General features: G+C 31.4%; 2 protein-coding genes across 2 annotated transcripts in view; one reads left to right on the top strand and one right to left on the bottom strand.

Moving 5' to 3' along the window:
* Positions 1-576: 576 nt before the first annotated feature.
* On the top strand, positions 577-5,390 carry LOC108905777 (ras-related protein Rab-14). The gene is made up of 4 exons (XM_018708795.2): positions 577-692; positions 949-1,059; positions 1,144-1,507; positions 4,052-5,390. The coding sequence occupies exons 2-4, from the start codon at positions 954-956 to the stop codon at positions 4,227-4,229; spliced, it is 648 nt and encodes a 215-aa protein (XP_018564311.1). The 5' UTR covers positions 577-692; positions 949-953; the 3' UTR covers positions 4,230-5,390.
* A 10,851-nt stretch (positions 5,391-16,241) lies between these two features.
* LOC108905775 (receptor-type guanylate cyclase gcy-12-like) overlaps positions 16,242-18,902 on the bottom strand; it is a 72,073-nt gene continuing 69,412 nt past the window's right edge. Inside the window, exon 11 of the mRNA XM_023455387.1 lies at positions 16,242-18,008. Within this exon, the coding sequence (XP_023311155.1) occupies positions 17,549-18,008 (460 nt within the window). The 3' untranslated portion in view covers positions 16,242-17,548. The remainder of the gene's footprint in view (positions 18,009-18,902) is intronic.

The raw sequence follows: 18,902 nt of genomic DNA on the forward strand, positions 1-18,902 counted from the left end.
AGGAACACCCTGTATATCTCATGAATCGGTGTCGTACACTGGCTATTGGTACAAATCACTGATTTTGTAAGCTATTAGAGATTTACGAAAATTCACTCTGGGTGCTTAGAATATTATATTTGTCCTTGTTATTGTTTTACAATTAGAGAGAATCATTGCTATGACCATATCACTACAAGTTAATTTTCGCCAATTTATCGTTTAATGTCATACACGTAAAATAAATTGCGATTTAATTTGACTAACTCCACTAGAAAATATGTTTAGGAATATTTAAGAAACGAACGATGAATTTTTGCAGTTGACTTTACAAGTCTTGTAATAATATTTTGTTAGTTCCTTTCCGTAATTAATTTAAATCTCCCACCGGCAATTATGGGAGGGGCTATTTTAAATTTGACATTACGATAATTGCTAGTAAATTTTAAAAAATTCAGTAAAAAAACAGCATGACGGGAGATGCACAAAATAACAAAATACGAACCATTTGCAATTACTTAATTATTTCTAATTAACAAACTTTTGTGTTTGCATGTGTACTGAAATCGATCAATACACTGTCTATTTTCATGAATCGTCCCACAACAATGGCCACCAGCTATTTGTAATTTTGACAGCGTGTCAGAATTGGACAACAGAAGTTTTTCATTAAACGGTTCAGTTTGTTAGGATATTATTAATTTTGTGTTATTGTAAGTTAATTTCTTTATAAGTGCGTTTGAATACGAATATATTCTTGTACATTAATCAGAGATATCGCGAATCCGAGTGCTCTATTTGCCTAATTACCGAATTAGCTTATTTTGCGTCTTTATTATTGATATTACTCATGTCAGGGTTCGGAAAATACACCTTATCCTTTATTAAGTTTTTCCTTGTGGTGACACAATTATTACATACAACGACACTGTAACGTTCTTTGTCTAATAGTGAACTGTTTGTTTACAGTAAAAATGTCAGCTGGGCCGTATAATTATTCCTACATATTTAAATATATCATTATCGGTGATATGGGTGTTGGAAAATCATGTCTGCTTCACCAGTTCACAGAGAAAAAGTGTAAGTAAAATTTCCTAACATGTAACAAAACTTTGCTGCCATTGAAGCAAGCAATCACAAATTTCATACCCGTTAATATTTTAGTCATGGCCGATTGCCCTCACACAATAGGAGTTGAATTTGGTACGAGGATCATAGAAGTATCCGGGCAGAAAATCAAACTGCAAATATGGGACACCGCAGGTCAGGAAAGGTTTAGGGCCGTGACTCGTTCCTACTATCGCGGTGCTGCGGGAGCTTTAATGGTTTATGACATTACCAGGCGGTCTACGTACAACCATCTCAGTAGTTGGTTGACGGACACCAGGAACTTGACCAATCCGAGCACCGTTATTTTCCTTATCGGGAACAAGTGTGATTTAGAGGGTCAGAGGGACGTGACGTACGAAGAAGCGAGTAAGTTCGCCGAAGAGAACGGCCTAATGTTTGTGGAGGCTAGCGCAAAAACGTAAGTAATTCCGTTTATTAATATATTAATAATGGGTTCAACTTGTTTTTTTTTTTAATTTTGATTTAAACTACAGTTTGATTCGTATCGAATTCATTTATTTTCATTTCTGTATGTTGTATAACGTTAATGTTACTGCATATATTATCTCATACATTGTTTTGTGGTTTTGTTAATAGTATTCCTTTACTTAGGTCAAATGAGGAAATTAAAGAGAAATTTGCTTTTACATTTGGCATTGAAATGTTTAATAATGATAAAAAAAAATTGAATTAGTTCTTAAGCGTTTTATAGAGCTGTTTATAATTAAGATGTATATTTTGTATCCAGTTTATTTTGATTTGACACAAACGATTTTTCCGCTAAACTGTATTTTGCGTATTGTTAAATTCTTGGTATAAAATGTGATGGCAATGGTAGAAGACATTTGTTAACAAACTGTTTTACATAGTTTTCCTTTGGGTGATTTTATCTGTAAAAAAAATCTGAAACAGAATTGATGATACTGTGATACATTACTGTGTTAACAAAACGTTTGTGGGAAATTAATTTCATGTAATCCAATCTTTGAACTTTGAAGATTTATTGATAATATTGTAGTTATGACAGAGACTAGTTGTTTATTTGGTAGGTTTATTTTCAGTTGAAATGTATACACCATTTATCTCAGTCAGGATTGTTTGAACTGTAGCAAATAATCTGAAACTACTGGTGTTTGGATAATATTCCTAAACTTTGTGCATATTTTGTAATGTGATTTTGTACAATCTTGAGCCCTTTTAAAGATGTTTTATTCAAATTTTGTACAGGGGAGTTTTTGGGGGTAATTTATATTACTAACTCTTCGATAAAACAAAATGGGGTGTTTGCCACTTGAAAATTTAAATAATATAACAAAAATATTGTCCTTTATTGTTTTATTTTTGTATAAAATCATTATTTAACTGGAAATTAAAAAAAAATATGTATATGGGGCTGTCCACATACATTTTTAATTTTTTTTGATTTTTTGGTATTATTTTTTAGTACCCATTAGAGCAGCTTTTATGAATTTTTTCAAATTTTTATTTCAACCCCTCAACATGTTATGAGCACTTGAATATTTTGTTAAAAAAATTTCAAGTACCTGTAACTTGGCGAATACTAAAGATAATATTTTTTTCGTTTTGTTTGTTTTGAGATGGTTTTATAAAAAAAAATATAAAATATTTTTTGATTTTTTAAATTTTTGAATCGGAAAAGTGTTTTTTTTTTTTCTTCAAAATATTCTCAAAAAAGTCGTTATTTAATATGCAAGGTTATGAGACAGGTTTTAGAATGGGATCTTTTTTTATTCTATTTTTTTTATAATCCGTGGTCAAAAATATAGCAAATATGCATTATGCAAAACAAATTTTTTAAGAAAGAAACTGAATATTTAGTTAATATACTTATGCATACCTAGCACCAATAAACTAAACTAATAATAATTTAGATATTTAATAATAACAATATTAGCAGAAGTAGTTTTAAAAATATAGTATTTTTAGTAATTAGTCTTCGTGATTTACTTCTATTTGTAAAAAATTAAAATACAAAAAAAATTTATTCTAAATAATAGAATAAAAAAAGATCCTACTCTAGAACCTGTCTTATAACTTTGCATATTGAAAGATGAAAGATGATTTTTTTGAGAATTTTTCAAAGAAAAAAAATAACAATAAAAATCAAAAAACTAAAAATGTTTTATTTTTATGTTTTTTATATAAAACTACATCTCAAAACAGTCAAAACGAACAAAATAAAAAAAAGTTTACGATATATTTAGTGTTTGAAAATTGTGTAATAAAATTATTTTTATTTGAATATTTTTTAACAAAAATATTCAAATGCTCATACATTGTTGAGGGGTTGAAATAAAAATTTCAAAAAAATCATGAAAACTTCTCTAATGTACTAAATACCAAAAAATTGTGACAATTAAAAATGGTCGGGTCATGGCCTCAGTTATTTGGTATGGAATATGCTAAATTATGCCTTAATTGCACTGCATATTACTAAGGATCACTTCAACTAAGATCACATACCACTGTACTTCTCCATTTATTTAATAATAGAAAGACAAACAGGAATTACTTAAGTAGGATTGAAAATTATTATTTTTTATTATTTGCATTTTAGGACAACAAAAATATAAATTATTATTTCAAGACAAACTAATTTTATTTGCAATTAATCATCTGTGCCTATCCACATGCCAATATAAGTGAATAATTTAATAAATCATGCAAAAAATATAAAAACACGTGAAATTTTTTTAATGTTGGATTTTTCGGTGATTTTAAAATAACGAGTCATACAAAACCCATCTGTTTTTACAAAATTATTTTCTATTCCAGTTTGGCTTTATTAGTTTCATACAGTTGAGTTTAAAAAACTAGCAGCGATAAACACGCACATACAAATGTCCGATCTGTTACAAGATACTATTTATAAATGTAACGAATACCTTGGGTAAAAATACTTGAACTAGTGGAATAATAGATTCCTCATACGTTTTCTCAGGGGTGACAATGTGGAGGAGGCGTTCCTCGAGACGGCCAAGAAGATCTACCAGAGCATCCAGGACGGCCGTCTGGACCTGAACGCCGCCGAATCGGGGGTACAGCACAAGCCCTCCCAGCCGGGCCGCAACAACCTCTCCGGCGACCAGCAAGCCAACAAAGACAATTGCGCCTGCTAGTCGTGTAAACGAATCCAAGATTTATCAAACGGAATCTCCAACGATTCTTCAAATTTTATTATAACATTATTCTAGATTTTTTTTTATTTACACCCTGAAGATGGCAGGAAACCACTTATTAAGTTTTAAATTTAGGAAATTACTATTTATTATAAGCAATTCGATGTTTGTTTCAGTGTAGGGCACTCACACAATTCCAGACCGTCGAAACAACAGATGCAGAACCTTTGGGTTTTAGTTGTCGGGATAGATTTTAAATGAGAGTAATATAGTGTACCAGGTTATATAGATTTTTTCAATAATAATTATAATGGTAATATATAAGATTCTATCGGAAGATCGGAGGCAATTCGAAGAGAGCAGGACAGTTGTTTTTCGTTGTACATGATATTAATTGTTTATGCCGAACCAGTAATTTAGGAGTGTAACTAAACGAAAAGGTGATAAATTCGTCAAATCTTCGTCTTAACGCCCTCGTTTTAACACGCATCACAGTTTCACGCGCCTTCTGTAAAAACCGTCTTGTGGTATGTGGGAAACAGAAATGTGATGATCTTTTCGTAATGTCAGAGTAAATATACGTCTTATTTAATAATTTACAATGTCTATTTCAGAAATGAGAAAGCAGATAACAGATATTAGTTAAAATGTAGTTAGGTCCATGTTGATGAAATGGTAGAAATATTTGTTTCAAAACATTTTTTTACCATAACAAATCGAGCAATTTCCGATATTAAGTTTTATATGTCACATATGAAGTATTTAAAAACTTTATGGGTGCTGGCTGATTCTGGTCTTATCACCGATTTTTTTCTGAATTAAAAGTTTCGTTCCACTTGTACGTGCGTAACGTTGGAGTTTCGTTGGTTTAATTTATAAAGTATAGGTGTTAACGAAGTAATATTTTAACTAACGATATATTTTTGTAATTGTCGGATTGAGAACGTCAACGGCACAGCAAGTAGGGGCTTTTTGAGACGAGGGCATTAAGACGAACGTTATATCATTACTTGTAGGCTTTTTTCTTGTTATTAAGAATAATATACCAGGCTTATATATTTGATAAAATCCCAAATTGTTGCTGCATTGTTTTTAGTGATGAATGTTTGTATGTGATGTATTTATTATCATATATAAATAATATAAATTAAGTTAATGGCATTTTGTATTATTTTTATGTTAAAGGTTAATACATTATTCACTTATTTTTATTATTTTTCGGTTTTATTTGTTTTTCGCCCTTAGCATTCAGTCGTTAATTCTGATCAGCTGCTGCGAGTCGGAATATTTATGACGACGTACCGCAACGTCTTCAACAGAACACGTGAAGAAATAATGTTTACTGTAAGTTAAAACTAAAAATTGTACTGTATAATTATACAAAGTGTTCCTGTGATATGTGAATATTTAAGAGTGTGATTCTACATGGAAAATTGATGTCCAAAAACGTTCTATTGTGAAAATACAGGGTGTTAAAATTTTAGGAAAAAGAAAGAAATTAATATTTTCGAAACCGCCTGATATATTAGTGATATTTAGTACAAGCACTGACTTTGATATTTTTAAAGGAAAAAATGGTACACCAATGGTTTTTTCCCAAATAAAATTATTTTTTAAATCCTTGTTCGATTCGAAAGATAAGACCTCTTTTGAGTTTTTGTCCTGTGATACGCCAAACATAGACCATTATTTTTGTGAAGACCATTTTGGGAAGGAATGTTTTAAAAATAGTAATAGGAATACTCGACAGAAGTGCTGTGTCATTATTTTNTGAGTTTAAAAAACTAGCAGCGATAAACACGCACATACAAATGTCCGATCTGTTACAAGATACTATTTATAAATGTAACGAATACCTTGGGTAAAAATACTTGAACTAGTGGAATAATAGATTCCTCATACGTTTTCTCAGGGGTGACAATGTGGAGGAGGCGTTCCTCGAGACGGCCAAGAAGATCTACCAGAGCATCCAGGACGGCCGTCTGGACCTGAACGCCGCCGAATCGGGGGTACAGCACAAGCCCTCCCAGCCGGGCCGCAACAACCTCTCCGGCGACCAGCAAGCCAACAAAGACAATTGCGCCTGCTAGTCGTGTAAACGAATCCAAGATTTATCAAACGGAATCTCCAACGATTCTTCAAATTTTATTATAACATTATTCTAGATTTTTTTTTATTTACACCCTGAAGATGGCAGGAAACCACTTATTAAGTTTTAAATTTAGGAAATTACTATTTATTATAAGCAATTCGATGTTTGTTTCAGTGTAGGGCACTCACACAATTCCAGACCGTCGAAACAACAGATGCAGAACCTTTGGGTTTTAGTTGTCGGGATAGATTTTAAATGAGAGTAATATAGTGTACCAGGTTATATAGATTTTTTCAATAATAATTATAATGGTAATATATAAGATTCTATCGGAAGATCGGAGGCAATTCGAAGAGAGCAGGACAGTTGTTTTTCGTTGTACATGATATTAATTGTTTATGCCGAACCAGTAATTTAGGAGTGTAACTAAACGAAAAGGTGATAAATTCGTCAAATCTTCGTCTTAACGCCCTCGTTTTAACACGCATCACAGTTTCACGCGCCTTCTGTAAAAACCGTCTTGTGGTATGTGGGAAACAGAAATGTGATGATCTTTTCGTAATGTCAGAGTAAATATACGTCTTATTTAATAATTTACAATGTCTATTTCAGAAATGAGAAAGCAGATAACAGATATTAGTTAAAATGTAGTTAGGTCCATGTTGATGAAATGGTAGAAATATTTGTTTCAAAACATTTTTTTACCATAACAAATCGAGCAATTTCCGATATTAAGTTTTATATGTCACATATGAAGTATTTAAAAACTTTATGGGTGCTGGCTGATTCTGGTCTTATCACCGATTTTTTTCTGAATTAAAAGTTTCGTTCCACTTGTACGTGCGTAACGTTGGAGTTTCGTTGGTTTAATTTATAAAGTATAGGTGTTAACGAAGTAATATTTTAACTAACGATATATTTTTGTAATTGTCGGATTGAGAACGTCAACGGCACAGCAAGTAGGGGCTTTTTGAGACGAGGGCATTAAGACGAACGTTATATCATTACTTGTAGGCTTTTTTCTTGTTATTAAGAATAATATACCAGGCTTATATATTTGATAAAATCCCAAATTGTTGCTGCATTGTTTTTAGTGATGAATGTTTGTATGTGATGTATTTATTATCATATATAAATAATATAAATTAAGTTAATGGCATTTTGTATTATTTTTATGTTAAAGGTTAATACATTATTCACTTATTTTTATTATTTTTCGGTTTTATTTGTTTTTCGCCCTTAGCATTCAGTCGTTAATTCTGATCAGCTGCTGCGAGTCGGAATATTTATGACGACGTACCGCAACGTCTTCAACAGAACACGTGAAGAAATAATGTTTACTGTAAGTTAAAACTAAAAATTGTACTGTATAATTATACAAAGTGTTCCTGTGATATGTGAATATTTAAGAGTGTGATTCTACATGGAAAATTGATGTCCAAAAACGTTCTATTGTGAAAATACAGGGTGTTAAAATTTTAGGAAAAAGAAAGAAATTAATATTTTCGAAACCGCCTGATATATTAGTGATATTTAGTACAAGCACTGACTTTGATATTTTTAAAGGAAAAAATGGTACACCAATGGTTTTTTCCCAAATAAAATTATTTTTTAAATCCTTGTTCGATTCGAAAGATAAGATCTCTTTTGAGTTTTTGTCCTGTGATACGCCAAACATAGACCATTATTTTTGTGAAGACCATTTTGAGAAGGAATATTTTAAAAATAGTAATAGGAATACTCAACAGAAGTGATGTGTCATTATTTCTAAAATCGACTACAAGTTCTCCCATTAATTGTAATAATATGATCACCGATAGTATCCAGTACTCAGCAGAACAGTTTGTTAACGTAACACTACAGAATTTTCAAAGTACGAGCTGCAGAACTTCAATTTCAGATGATTTTTCACCTTTTAAAAAACCGAAATACACCAAGTTGCTATAAGTACTATAAGTGTACTTTGTACGAGAGTACTTCAATTCCCACATTTAAGAACCAGTTTGTTTAAAACAAATGTATATAATCGTAATTTTTGATAAGTAACTGCAATACATTTTACATAAAGGCAGGTAAATAATTCTTTAAAATTTGCAGTTTTCAATGGTTACTTTAAAAAAATAATAATATCAAGACATTTTTTTGATAGTTAAATATTTTCGAATTCATAGCAGAATGAATTTATATATTATCACATTTAAAAATCACTGCTTTAACTTATTCATTTTTAACCAAGTGATAATTAAAGTATTAAGTAAAGTAATGGTTTACCTTAATTTTAATTATCAACGTAAATCATTAGCAGCCGTTTTGTGATCTATTATGAAAAAGTTTTTATTCTTTTTAATGTATTTAAATTTATCACTATTGTGGTACAGCGACAATAAAATAGTCTTTTTTTTTCATATGGGTTTAACGTTTAGCAACGACATGTGACAATAGTTCTAATGTTTGTTCTTGACGTATGTCGTTGAATACTCCATTCCATTGTTTTTATAATTTATAGGTTATGTCTATGTTATTTAAGAAGAGAAAAACAATGTAACCTGTGAATTTTAATAATTGTTTTTTTTTTAAGTTTTGGTATGTTCATATATTATGATATAATACATAAATACATACAGNATGGTCAAAGTTATGGAAAAGTGGTTTTTTGACTCGCGTAAAAAAATATTATTCACAGCGAAAAAAAGTTTATACAAAAAAGGTAGGTATTAAATAAACCTATAAAATGAGACAAGTCCGCTTAAATTCTGTTAATTTGTTTATGCGCAAGAGCTCAAAAATGGTTGAAAATGGCCGTTTTTTTCAATTGCTAATAATTCATGCAATTTTCATCGCAGACACTTGTAATTCAGGATTTTTGAAGGTCTTTGCATCCTTAATAAGTGGTAAAAATTTCAGCCTGAAAGCTTAATTAGTTTGGCATTGGAAGAATTTGTTATCTAAGATGATATTTTCAATTGATTTTTCCCAAGCTCAAAGGCATTGTAGAGTTTCGATCATTAGTTGTTTTTATACCTAAATAGTTGTATTAACATATACATTTACTAATTTTTTAAATTTAATTTGTTTAAAAATGACTGAAAAAATGTTAATATTTATTGAATTGTTAAGATAGGTAATTATTATAAAATGAAATAGTAACGTCTATAGTTTGATTAGTACTATTTTTCTTCAAATTTTAAACAAAAAAATCGTTGTTTTACTTTGATTATTAACATTAAGAGCCGAAATTTGGCGAGAGTATACATTAAGAGGTATATTTTCATGTCCTACATTAACATTAAGGTGAATTCAACTATTTAATTGCAAAAAAGAAGACATGAAAATATAGCTCATAATGTATACTCTCGCCAAATTTCGGCTCTTAATATTAATAATTAAAGTAAAACAACGATTTTTTTGTTTAAAATTTGAAGAAAAATAGTACTAACCAAACTATAGACGTTACTATTTAATTTTATAATAATTACCTATCTTAACAATTCAATAAATATTAACATTTTTTCAGTCATTTTTAAAAAATTAAATTCTCAGTAAATGTATATGTTAATACAACTATTTAGGTACAAAAACAACTAATGATCGAAACTCTACAACGCCTTTGAACTTGGGAAAAATCAATTGAAAATAGGGCTGAAATTTTTACCACTTATTAAGGGTGATATTAGGAGTGATACTGGATAATAAGCTTACCTNGCCAAAAGAGAGAAAAAGTAAACGAGATTTATTTCAAATGTGGTATGATAGTGATCCCGAACGTTTTAAGGACATAAGTGTTCAAGTAAATGACCTATTCTGCAATGTGTGTCAACGAATTATAAATTCTTCTACTAAAACTAAAGTGACAAGACATTTGAATAGCCATGCTTCTTCCAGCGTCGAAGACTCCGTATTATCCTACGAACTTACAGAAGCGTTCCTTGGAAGTAACATTCCACTAAATAAATTGGAAAACCCCACATTACGTACGTTTTTGGAAAAATATATGAACCGAAAAATCCCTCATGAAAGCACATTAAGGCGAGGATACGTGGATCAGGTTTACAACAATGTAGTGAAATCAATACGCGAAGACATTGCGGACAATTTCGTTTATTTCATTATAGAAGAAGTTACGGATGTCTGTGGGCGTTCAATAACAAATTTTTTAATTGGCGCCTTAAAAAGTGATAGTGCCAGTGATAGCCATCTACTGGCGTCTAAGGTGCTGCGGAAAACTAATCATGAAACAATTGTGACTTTTGTCGGTGACTGTTTTAATTTGATATGGCCCGATCGAGATGCTTCAGATAAAGTCCTTGTAATGCTAAGTGATGCAACCCCCTATATGTTACAAGTAGGAGTAATTCTATCTCGAAAGTATACGAAGTTGGTACACTTCACATGTGCAGTTCAAACTCTCAATAGGGTGGCGGAGAGAATACGTGATCGTTTCCCTTTAGTAAACACTTTCATTTCAACGGTGAAAAAAATTTTTACTAAAGCCCCTACAAGGAGTGACGTTTTTAAAGAAATTTTACCAAACACACCTTTACCGCCTGAACCAGTTGCAAGTAGATGGGGTACGTGGTTAGAAGCCGTAGCGTACTATGATAAACATTTTGAGGGCATAAAAGAGGTTGTTTATCGCTTTAATTCTGATGATAGCAAAGCTATATACAATTGAAGGATCTAAACATTCGTGATCATATCCACTATATCAACAAACACTATGGTTTCTTAGTTAGCGCAATAAAGCAATTGGAATCTCATAAACTATCGCTAGATGAACAATTTCGGTTACTGGACGATGTAAAAAATCATATATACCCTGACAACAACACACTTCCAGACAGTATCACGATAAAAAAGGAAATGCAAAGCATGTTGAAAAGAAATCCTGGTTACAATATTTTGGAAAACATTTGGAAAGTCCTAACTGGTACATATGAGGAGCTACCACCAAATACATTAAAATACAGTTCGTGCCTGAACAACTTTTTATACTGTCCTTTGTCAACGGTGGATGTCGAACGATTATTTTCTTTACACAAGTTGATGTTAAGTGGTAGACGTCAAAACTTCACTCCAGAGAATCTGGAAAAGCACATAGTGATATATTTTAAACATAGCCAGTATGAGACTGAAACCTTGTTTGAACTGTAAACTTTGTTGTTACTGCATTATGTTGATTACGGAAGATCTAGAGGGTCCGCCACGGAACTTTATTCTGCCCCATAGAAGTTGGTTTCTTCGACCAGCCTTGCAAGCTTACTGAAAAGATACGATTTAGTACAATGTCGAATGGTTTCAATATTTAGGAGTTTCCTATATTTTCCAAGAAAGTAGTCTAAATGTCGTTAATATGTCTTTGGCTTGAATTTCAAGAAAAATGTAATTGATTTATTTATAAAAACCTCATCTCAATATCTTGACTTGTTGAAAAATATTTAGTGTGTTCTATTTAAAAATATACAAATATAGGTCATAACTCAAAAATTTAAAGAAAAATAGCAAAACCTCTACAAAAATTGAACATTTTCACAAATAAAAAGAATATTCTACAAAAAACGGCTAAAACAATCCCGTATCTCTTGAACGAATCAAGATATTTGAATGTCATTTGCTGTTTTCCTTTTTTTAATTTTTCTTTAAAATGGAGTTTGAGACATTTCAATCACTTTTCATCTCTGCTTGGGAAATACAAGAAAGCTTCCAAAAATTGGCTGAGTCTGTATATCATAGGAAACAACTATATGACAAAAAATAGGCGTAAATTTAAAAATAAATATAAATAAAATTTCATTCGATATTTAAATCTTTGGTTCTAAAGGGTTACAATACAACATATCACACATTTTACTGCATCAACAATGTATTTTTTCCAATACAGTTACAGCTTTTAAATTATTTGTAAACGATATGGCATTTAATTGTTTTAATATTCTATTAACGTTTAATTTATTTTGTTATATGTATTTTAAACTATATATATTTGTTTATTATTTATTTTCTTTAATTTTTGTTACTACAAATTTTTAAATATGTAGTGAAATCTTGCAATATACAAATGACAATTATATTTTTGTACAAAATTGATGAATAAATTGGTATTCTTGAATATTATACATTATCTACTTTTTTTAGGTGTTATCTGTTACAAATGAGGTTCATCAACAATTTTATCAAAAGAAAAGAATCATAACGCCCGTTTTCTATTCACATTTGTAAATACTGAATAGAAATTTATGTGTTCAGATTTTACAACAAATATGAGCCTGAAACTTAATGTATTATTTTGTTCAGTAGCAAACTATTTTACAATGTGTAATTTTATGTGTAAAGTTCTGTATTATTAATTTTTGTTTAATTTTTTCAATTCATTTAAGAATTTCCTCTCTTTCAGATTAGGAAAACTGTAAATATTCGAAGCTAATGGTGGGACATTTGAAATTCTGTAATTATATACTTTACTATCTCACGAAGTCTGTTAAGTTAACCCATGATTGAAAAACCGGGCCTTAAACTTATGTAACATATGGAATTAAATTAGTTATGGTAATTTAAAATTTCTCGTTTATTTTAGTGCTGCATTTTTCATTGCTAGTTTTGTATAATTTTACGGTTTTTCTAATTTCATGGATAAATAAGTAAATATTACTTAAAATTAATTTTAGCGCCGAAATATATTGTCTTCCATGTACACTAGATGACACTGAGCTAACTAATGAAGTAACATAAATTGTATAAAAAGTTAGGTACATATCTGTTGGATGGCGCTGTACGATAAATAAATTCTGCAGCAAAATTGCAGCTACTGCATTACTGCAGTTTCCAATGTTTCCATTAATCCATTATATTTTAAAATCTCTGATTTTAAGTGTTATCTTGTATATTTACTTATACAATGGTGTTAAGTATATGTATTCTGATTAATAGACGTAGAAATAGTAAAAAATACTTGCGGTTTAGCGACGACATGTGGCAATAGTTCTTATGTTTGTTCTTGACGTATGTCGAAAATGCTCCATTCCATTGTTTTTATAATTAATTTAGTTAGAGTTTACAGGTTATGTATGGGTATATAGAACAATAATGTAACCTACGAATTTTAATATATTTTTTTTAAGTTTTGGTATGTTGATATATTATGATAGATACATACATACCCTGCATTAATTAGTTGAGGGCACAAGAGAATTAAAATGCCAAAAGAGAGNGAATTTAATCGGACTTGTCTTATTTTACAGATTTATCTAATACCTAACTTTTTTGTATAAACCTTTTTTCTCTATGAATAACAGTTTTTTTACGCGAGTCAAAAAAAACACTTTTCCATAACTTTGACCATTGTTTTAACAAAGTTTCCCAACTAGCCTCGAGTAGATTTTTTGATATTTTATTTATAACACGTTTCTGAACAATATTCCGCAAAAAAACTTCTAATAGTATTTTTTCCCGAAAAAAGCTATAATGACTGGCCTAATTTGAAAGCTGACATTTTTTTCATGAATTAAACAAAAAACAATTGCTGAGAAAAAAATTTTTTTTTCAAAAAGTCGCTACGACCTCATTTATTAATATTAAGGTCTGAAATTTACACACANTGCCAAAAGAGAGAAAAAGTAAACGAGATTTATTTCAAATGTGGTATGATAGTGATCCCGAACGTTTTAAGGACATAAGTGTTCAAGTAAATGACCTGTTCTGTAATGTGTGTCAACGAATTATAAATTCTTCTGATAAAACTAAAGTGACAAAACATTTGAATAGCCATGCTTCTTCCAGCGTCGAAGACTCCATATTTCCCTATAAACTTACAGAAGCGTTTCTTGGAAGTAACATTCCACTAAATAAATTGGAAAACCCCACATTACGTGCGTTTTTGGAAAAATATATGAATCGAAAAATCCCCCACGAAAGCACATTAAGACAAAGATACGTAGACCAGGTTTACAATAATGTAGTGAAATCAATACGTGAAGACATTGCGGACAATTTTGCTTACTTTATTATAGAAGAAATTACGGATGTTTGTGGGCGTTCAATAACAAATTTTTTAATTGGCGCTTTAAAAAGTGACAGTGGCAGTGATAGCCATCTACTGGCGTCTAAGGTGCTGCGGAAAACTAATCATGAAACAATTGTGACTTTTGTCGGTGACTGTTTTAATTTGATATGGCCCGATCGAGATGCTTCAGATAAAGTCCTTGTAATGCTAAGTGATGCAACCCCCTATATGTTACAAGTAGGAGTAATTCTATCTCGAAAGTATACGAAGTTGGTACACTTCACATGTGCAGTTCAAACTCTCAATAGGGTGGCGGAGAGAATACGTGATCGTTTCCCTTTAGTAAACACTTTCATTTCAACGGTGAAAAAAATTTTTACTAAAGCCCCTACAAGGAGTGACGTTTTTAAAGAAATTTTACCAAACACACCTTTACCGCCTGAACCAGTTGCAAGTAGATGGGGTACGTGGTTAGAAGCCGTAGCGTACTATGATAAACATTTTGAGGGCATAAAAGAGGTTGTTTATCGCTTTAATTCTGATGATAGCAAAGCTATATACAATTTACAGAATTTTTTACTGAAGGATCTAAACATTCGTGATCATATCCACTATATCAACGAACACTATGGTTTCTTAGTTAGCGCAATAAAGCAATTGGAATCTCATAAACTATCGCTAGATGAACAATTTCGGTTACTGGACAATGTAAAAAATCATATATACCCTTACAGCAACACACTTCCAGACAGTATCACGATAAAAAAAGAAATGCAAAGCTTGTTGAAAAGAAATCCTGGTTACAACATTTTGGAAAACATTTGGAAAGCCCTAACTGGTACACATCAGGAGCTACCACCAAATATATTAAAGTACAGTTCGTGCTTGAACAACTTTTTATACTGTCCTTTGTCAACGGTGGTTGTGGAACGATTATTTTCTTTACACAAGTTGCTGTTAAGTGATAAACGTCAAAACTTCACTCCAGAAAATCTAGAAAAGCACATAGTGATATATTTTAAACATAGCCAGTATGAGACTGAAACCATGTTTGAACTGTGAACATTGTTGTGCGTCTTTACTTACATGTTTTCGTAACTATTAAATTTAGTACTATTACTGTGTTGTCACATATGTTCTGTGAAGGTCTTACCAATTTGAATCCGGTTGTGTTATGATTCGTCTGATTCCAGTTAATCAGAACTTGAAGACTTATCCATCCTTAACATAACTTTTTATCAATTTTGGATATTTTTATGCCTGTGGTTGCCGCAGTTTCCCTACACAAGACTGAATTTGTTGTGATAAATAGACGATCCGTAAATTTTATACTTGCATATAATTTTTTAGTCTCCTGAATAGTAATTATATAGTTGCATGATTTGTTCATATATGGTGTACGATTTGTATTTTTTTAATTTATTTTCCAATGTTCTGCAAAGTTATGTTCAAATAATAATTTCCCTCAGAAACCAACTGAAAATTCCTTTCCTGAGAATTTCAGCCTTGATATATGAAAAACCGTTTTTTTCTTCAAAATAAACATGTCAAAAGTTATTTTGCAGAATAAACCAAATTTACATTTTATTCTGTGTAATTTCTGTGTTCTCTTAAGAGACTCATAATTACTAAAATTTAAGCCGAAATTTAAGTACAACATAATTTTCGTACTACAAAATCGATACATTTTATTTTATTTAAAAACTGTAAAACAGCTGTCTTGAAATTTACTAAATGTTTCACAATAATAGTTGTTTACATTTTTTCCGCAGGACAAGTCCGCAGTCAAACATCTTACACCCTGTATAAAGTTTAGAAAATAACTGGGACAACCTAAATGAGCTAAAATTTTTCAGATTGTATTATTTATTATTCTAATATTATCAAAAGGAAGTGATGAGGAAATAAAAAGAACGTATTTTATCTTAATATATACCTTTAGTCTGAAAAAATATTTGGACGAAATACATAGTATAAATATAACTTAGAAGCTAGTTGAGTAGTCAGGTACAAAATGCAATTTTAAACACACGCCAGACGTCATTCAATCAAAAAAATCACGCACAACGATACACTCATCCGATAAGGAAGGGTCTCCGAGACAATTTTATCGGTAATTTGGACACGAGACAATAAGAATGTTCAAAAATGCAGTAAAACGGGAGACGCTAGCAGCGGGCAGTTACATTGAGGCAGTAGCGTACGCAAAGGAATCGAATTCTTTCACGTAAAAGTAACGGTAACATAACAGTTCATTCGTTTAAAATGCGGCAAAATTTTATATACGCCACTACATTAAAGAAGTGCACTGCTTTACATCTATTTTTTTTTCGGATATATAAAAAATATAGCTTCTTTTAGAGTCTTTAGTGTAGAAGCATAAACGTCACTTTTTTTTATACTCCGGTGCGAATTCTTAAAGACGGACGTAAATAACATATTTAATAGTAAATTTGTAAGTTTATGCTTCTATCTTTGTTGCTCACATTATATTTATAAAAGTTTTTACAGTTTTTTAAAATATCGTTAAATTTAATTTAAATAAAAAAATATATCCCACTTCTGATACTCTGATATAAAAATGAATGTAATAATGTTAAGTTTTCTAAAAAAATGTAGGTCTGGTATCGCTCCAACTAAACAAGAACATTCGCGCCCGCTTGTGACGAAAATCGTCAAACTTTTGGTACGACAAAAAGTAACGTTAAAAATCACCTACATCAGTACAAAACAGTTACATATCAAATAAAAGTCCTTAATCCTACAATAATAATTACATCTAAAAGTTTAAAAGGAACTTAACAGTCATGGTTCTCGCTCGAGATTAAGTGTGGTACACGCGACGAAGCGGAAACTAGGATTTCGTAACAAAGAACTAGGCATGAGGTAGCGAGTTGATTGAATATATTTACAGAATACTATGAGCGACTTCAGTCGGCATGTACCACGTCCGCGATGCATCGAAAGTGATGCGCCGTGTTCATTCCTAAATTAATACTATGTTTCCGAGCGTGGTTGAACGGTACGATACGTCGGTCTCCGTTGACTAGACAAAAATTATGGAAAGGATGAGAAATGTATATAAAAAAATAACTGTACATGGCGGTGAATTAAACTAATACCAGAACGTTGCGAAGGCGAAAAACGGTCGCGTAAACGATTTGACGAGACGATCTTTCATAATTTCATTCGATAACAGACGGAAAACGTTAATATTACTTAAGCGATATGTTAAACCTTCGAACCGTCCTGTCTTTCGGCCGAACTGGGAACGTAGTCGTCGTCCTCGTCAGAGTCCTTTTTCTGTTGACGGACGAGCTTGCCGAGATTTAACAAACTCGAACTGGACTTGGCCGTGCCGAGCAGGGGCTCCTTGGGGCAGGCCTGTTCCATCGGTATACTTTCACCGTCGCTTTTGTCCTCGAACGGACGATATATAGGAGCGACTTGCTCCAGAGGTATCATACAGGTGGGCTTAGTCGGAGAAGACTTGCTGGAGGTGGAATATTTTCGGAATTCTGTCGGGACGCCCAGCTCGGCTTGGTCGCTGCCTTCCAGCTGGACTGATGAAAGTGGGACGTCCAGGCAGGGCGCCAGCAGTCTCGGGTTATTGGCTAGGAATTCTACTATCTCTGAGGCTGCGGGGCGCAGCTTGCTGTCTCTGTTCCAACAGGATTTTATGAGTCCCTCCCTAAAATTATTGACATCCTTAGAATGTAACATCCAAGAACGATATGGTATATTTTAAAAGTAGAAATGCAACGTTAAACGGTTAAAAAATTAATTATTTCCACGTTTAGTGATAACAACTAGACTTTCAGAAGTGTTAGAAAGAATAATGAATGTAGAGAATAAGACTTGTAAATAGAGCTCTGAATTTGAAAATTCGGAGAAAAACTGAAATGAATATAGAAAACACTAAATAAAATAAAATAATGAATATTTTGCAGTTTGAGATTTCCGTAATAATTTGACAATGCAAATTTTTTTTAAGAATCTTTCAGAATATGTAGTCCTTGGCAAATAGAATAAGTGCATTTTTGCAAAAATAAATGTTTTTGCAAAAATTCTATTTTTCAAATAGACATTTTTTTCAAGTTTCAATAAATCATACAGTCATGTACTTACATGACCCGTCTTGGGCTAAAAATTTTCTCTAAGAGATGTACTTTCCTGTGGAAATTGAGCGCTTATTGCAAAATAATTGGAAATATGTGAAAAATCTACCGAAACTTTAAATTCTTTTTTCAGGTTGAAAACTATAGATCTTTTTCTTATCGTTGAAATTTAATCAGAATGGCATTATTGCCATTTAGTCCATGAAACAACCTGTTTCGAGAAAAAAATACTATTAGAAGTTTCTCTGCCGAATATTGTTCGGAAACGTGTTATAAACAAAATATCAAAAAATCTACTCGAGGCTAGTTGGAAAACTTTGTTTAAACAATGGTCAAAGTTATGGAAAAGTGGTTTTTTGACTCGCGTAAAAAAATATTATTCACAGCGAAAAAAAGTTTATACAAAAAAGGTAGGTATTAAATAAACCTATAAAATGAGAAAAAGTCCGATTAAATTCCGATAATTT

Source organism: Anoplophora glabripennis, unplaced genomic scaffold, assembly GCF_000390285.2.
Source record: "Anoplophora glabripennis isolate ALB-LARVAE unplaced genomic scaffold, Agla_2.0 scaffold269, whole genome shotgun sequence".
NCBI classification, from domain to species: domain Eukaryota; kingdom Metazoa; phylum Arthropoda; class Insecta; order Coleoptera; family Cerambycidae; genus Anoplophora; species Anoplophora glabripennis.

What these genes read in the sequence shown, in the direction of transcription:
- LOC108905777 (XM_018708795.2), top strand. Translation starts at nt 954, where the DNA reads ATGTCAGCTGGGCCGTATAATTATTCCTACATATTTAAATATATCATT. An exon ending in CCAGTTCACAGAGAAAAAGT is followed by an intron (nt 1,060 to 1,143) that starts GTAAGTAAAATT and finishes TTAATATTTTAG; the next exon opens with TCATGGCCGATTGCCCTCAC. An exon ending in GTGGAGGCTAGCGCAAAAAC is followed by an intron (nt 1,508 to 4,051) that starts GTAAGTAATTCC and finishes ACGTTTTCTCAG; the next exon opens with GGGTGACAATGTGGAGGAGG.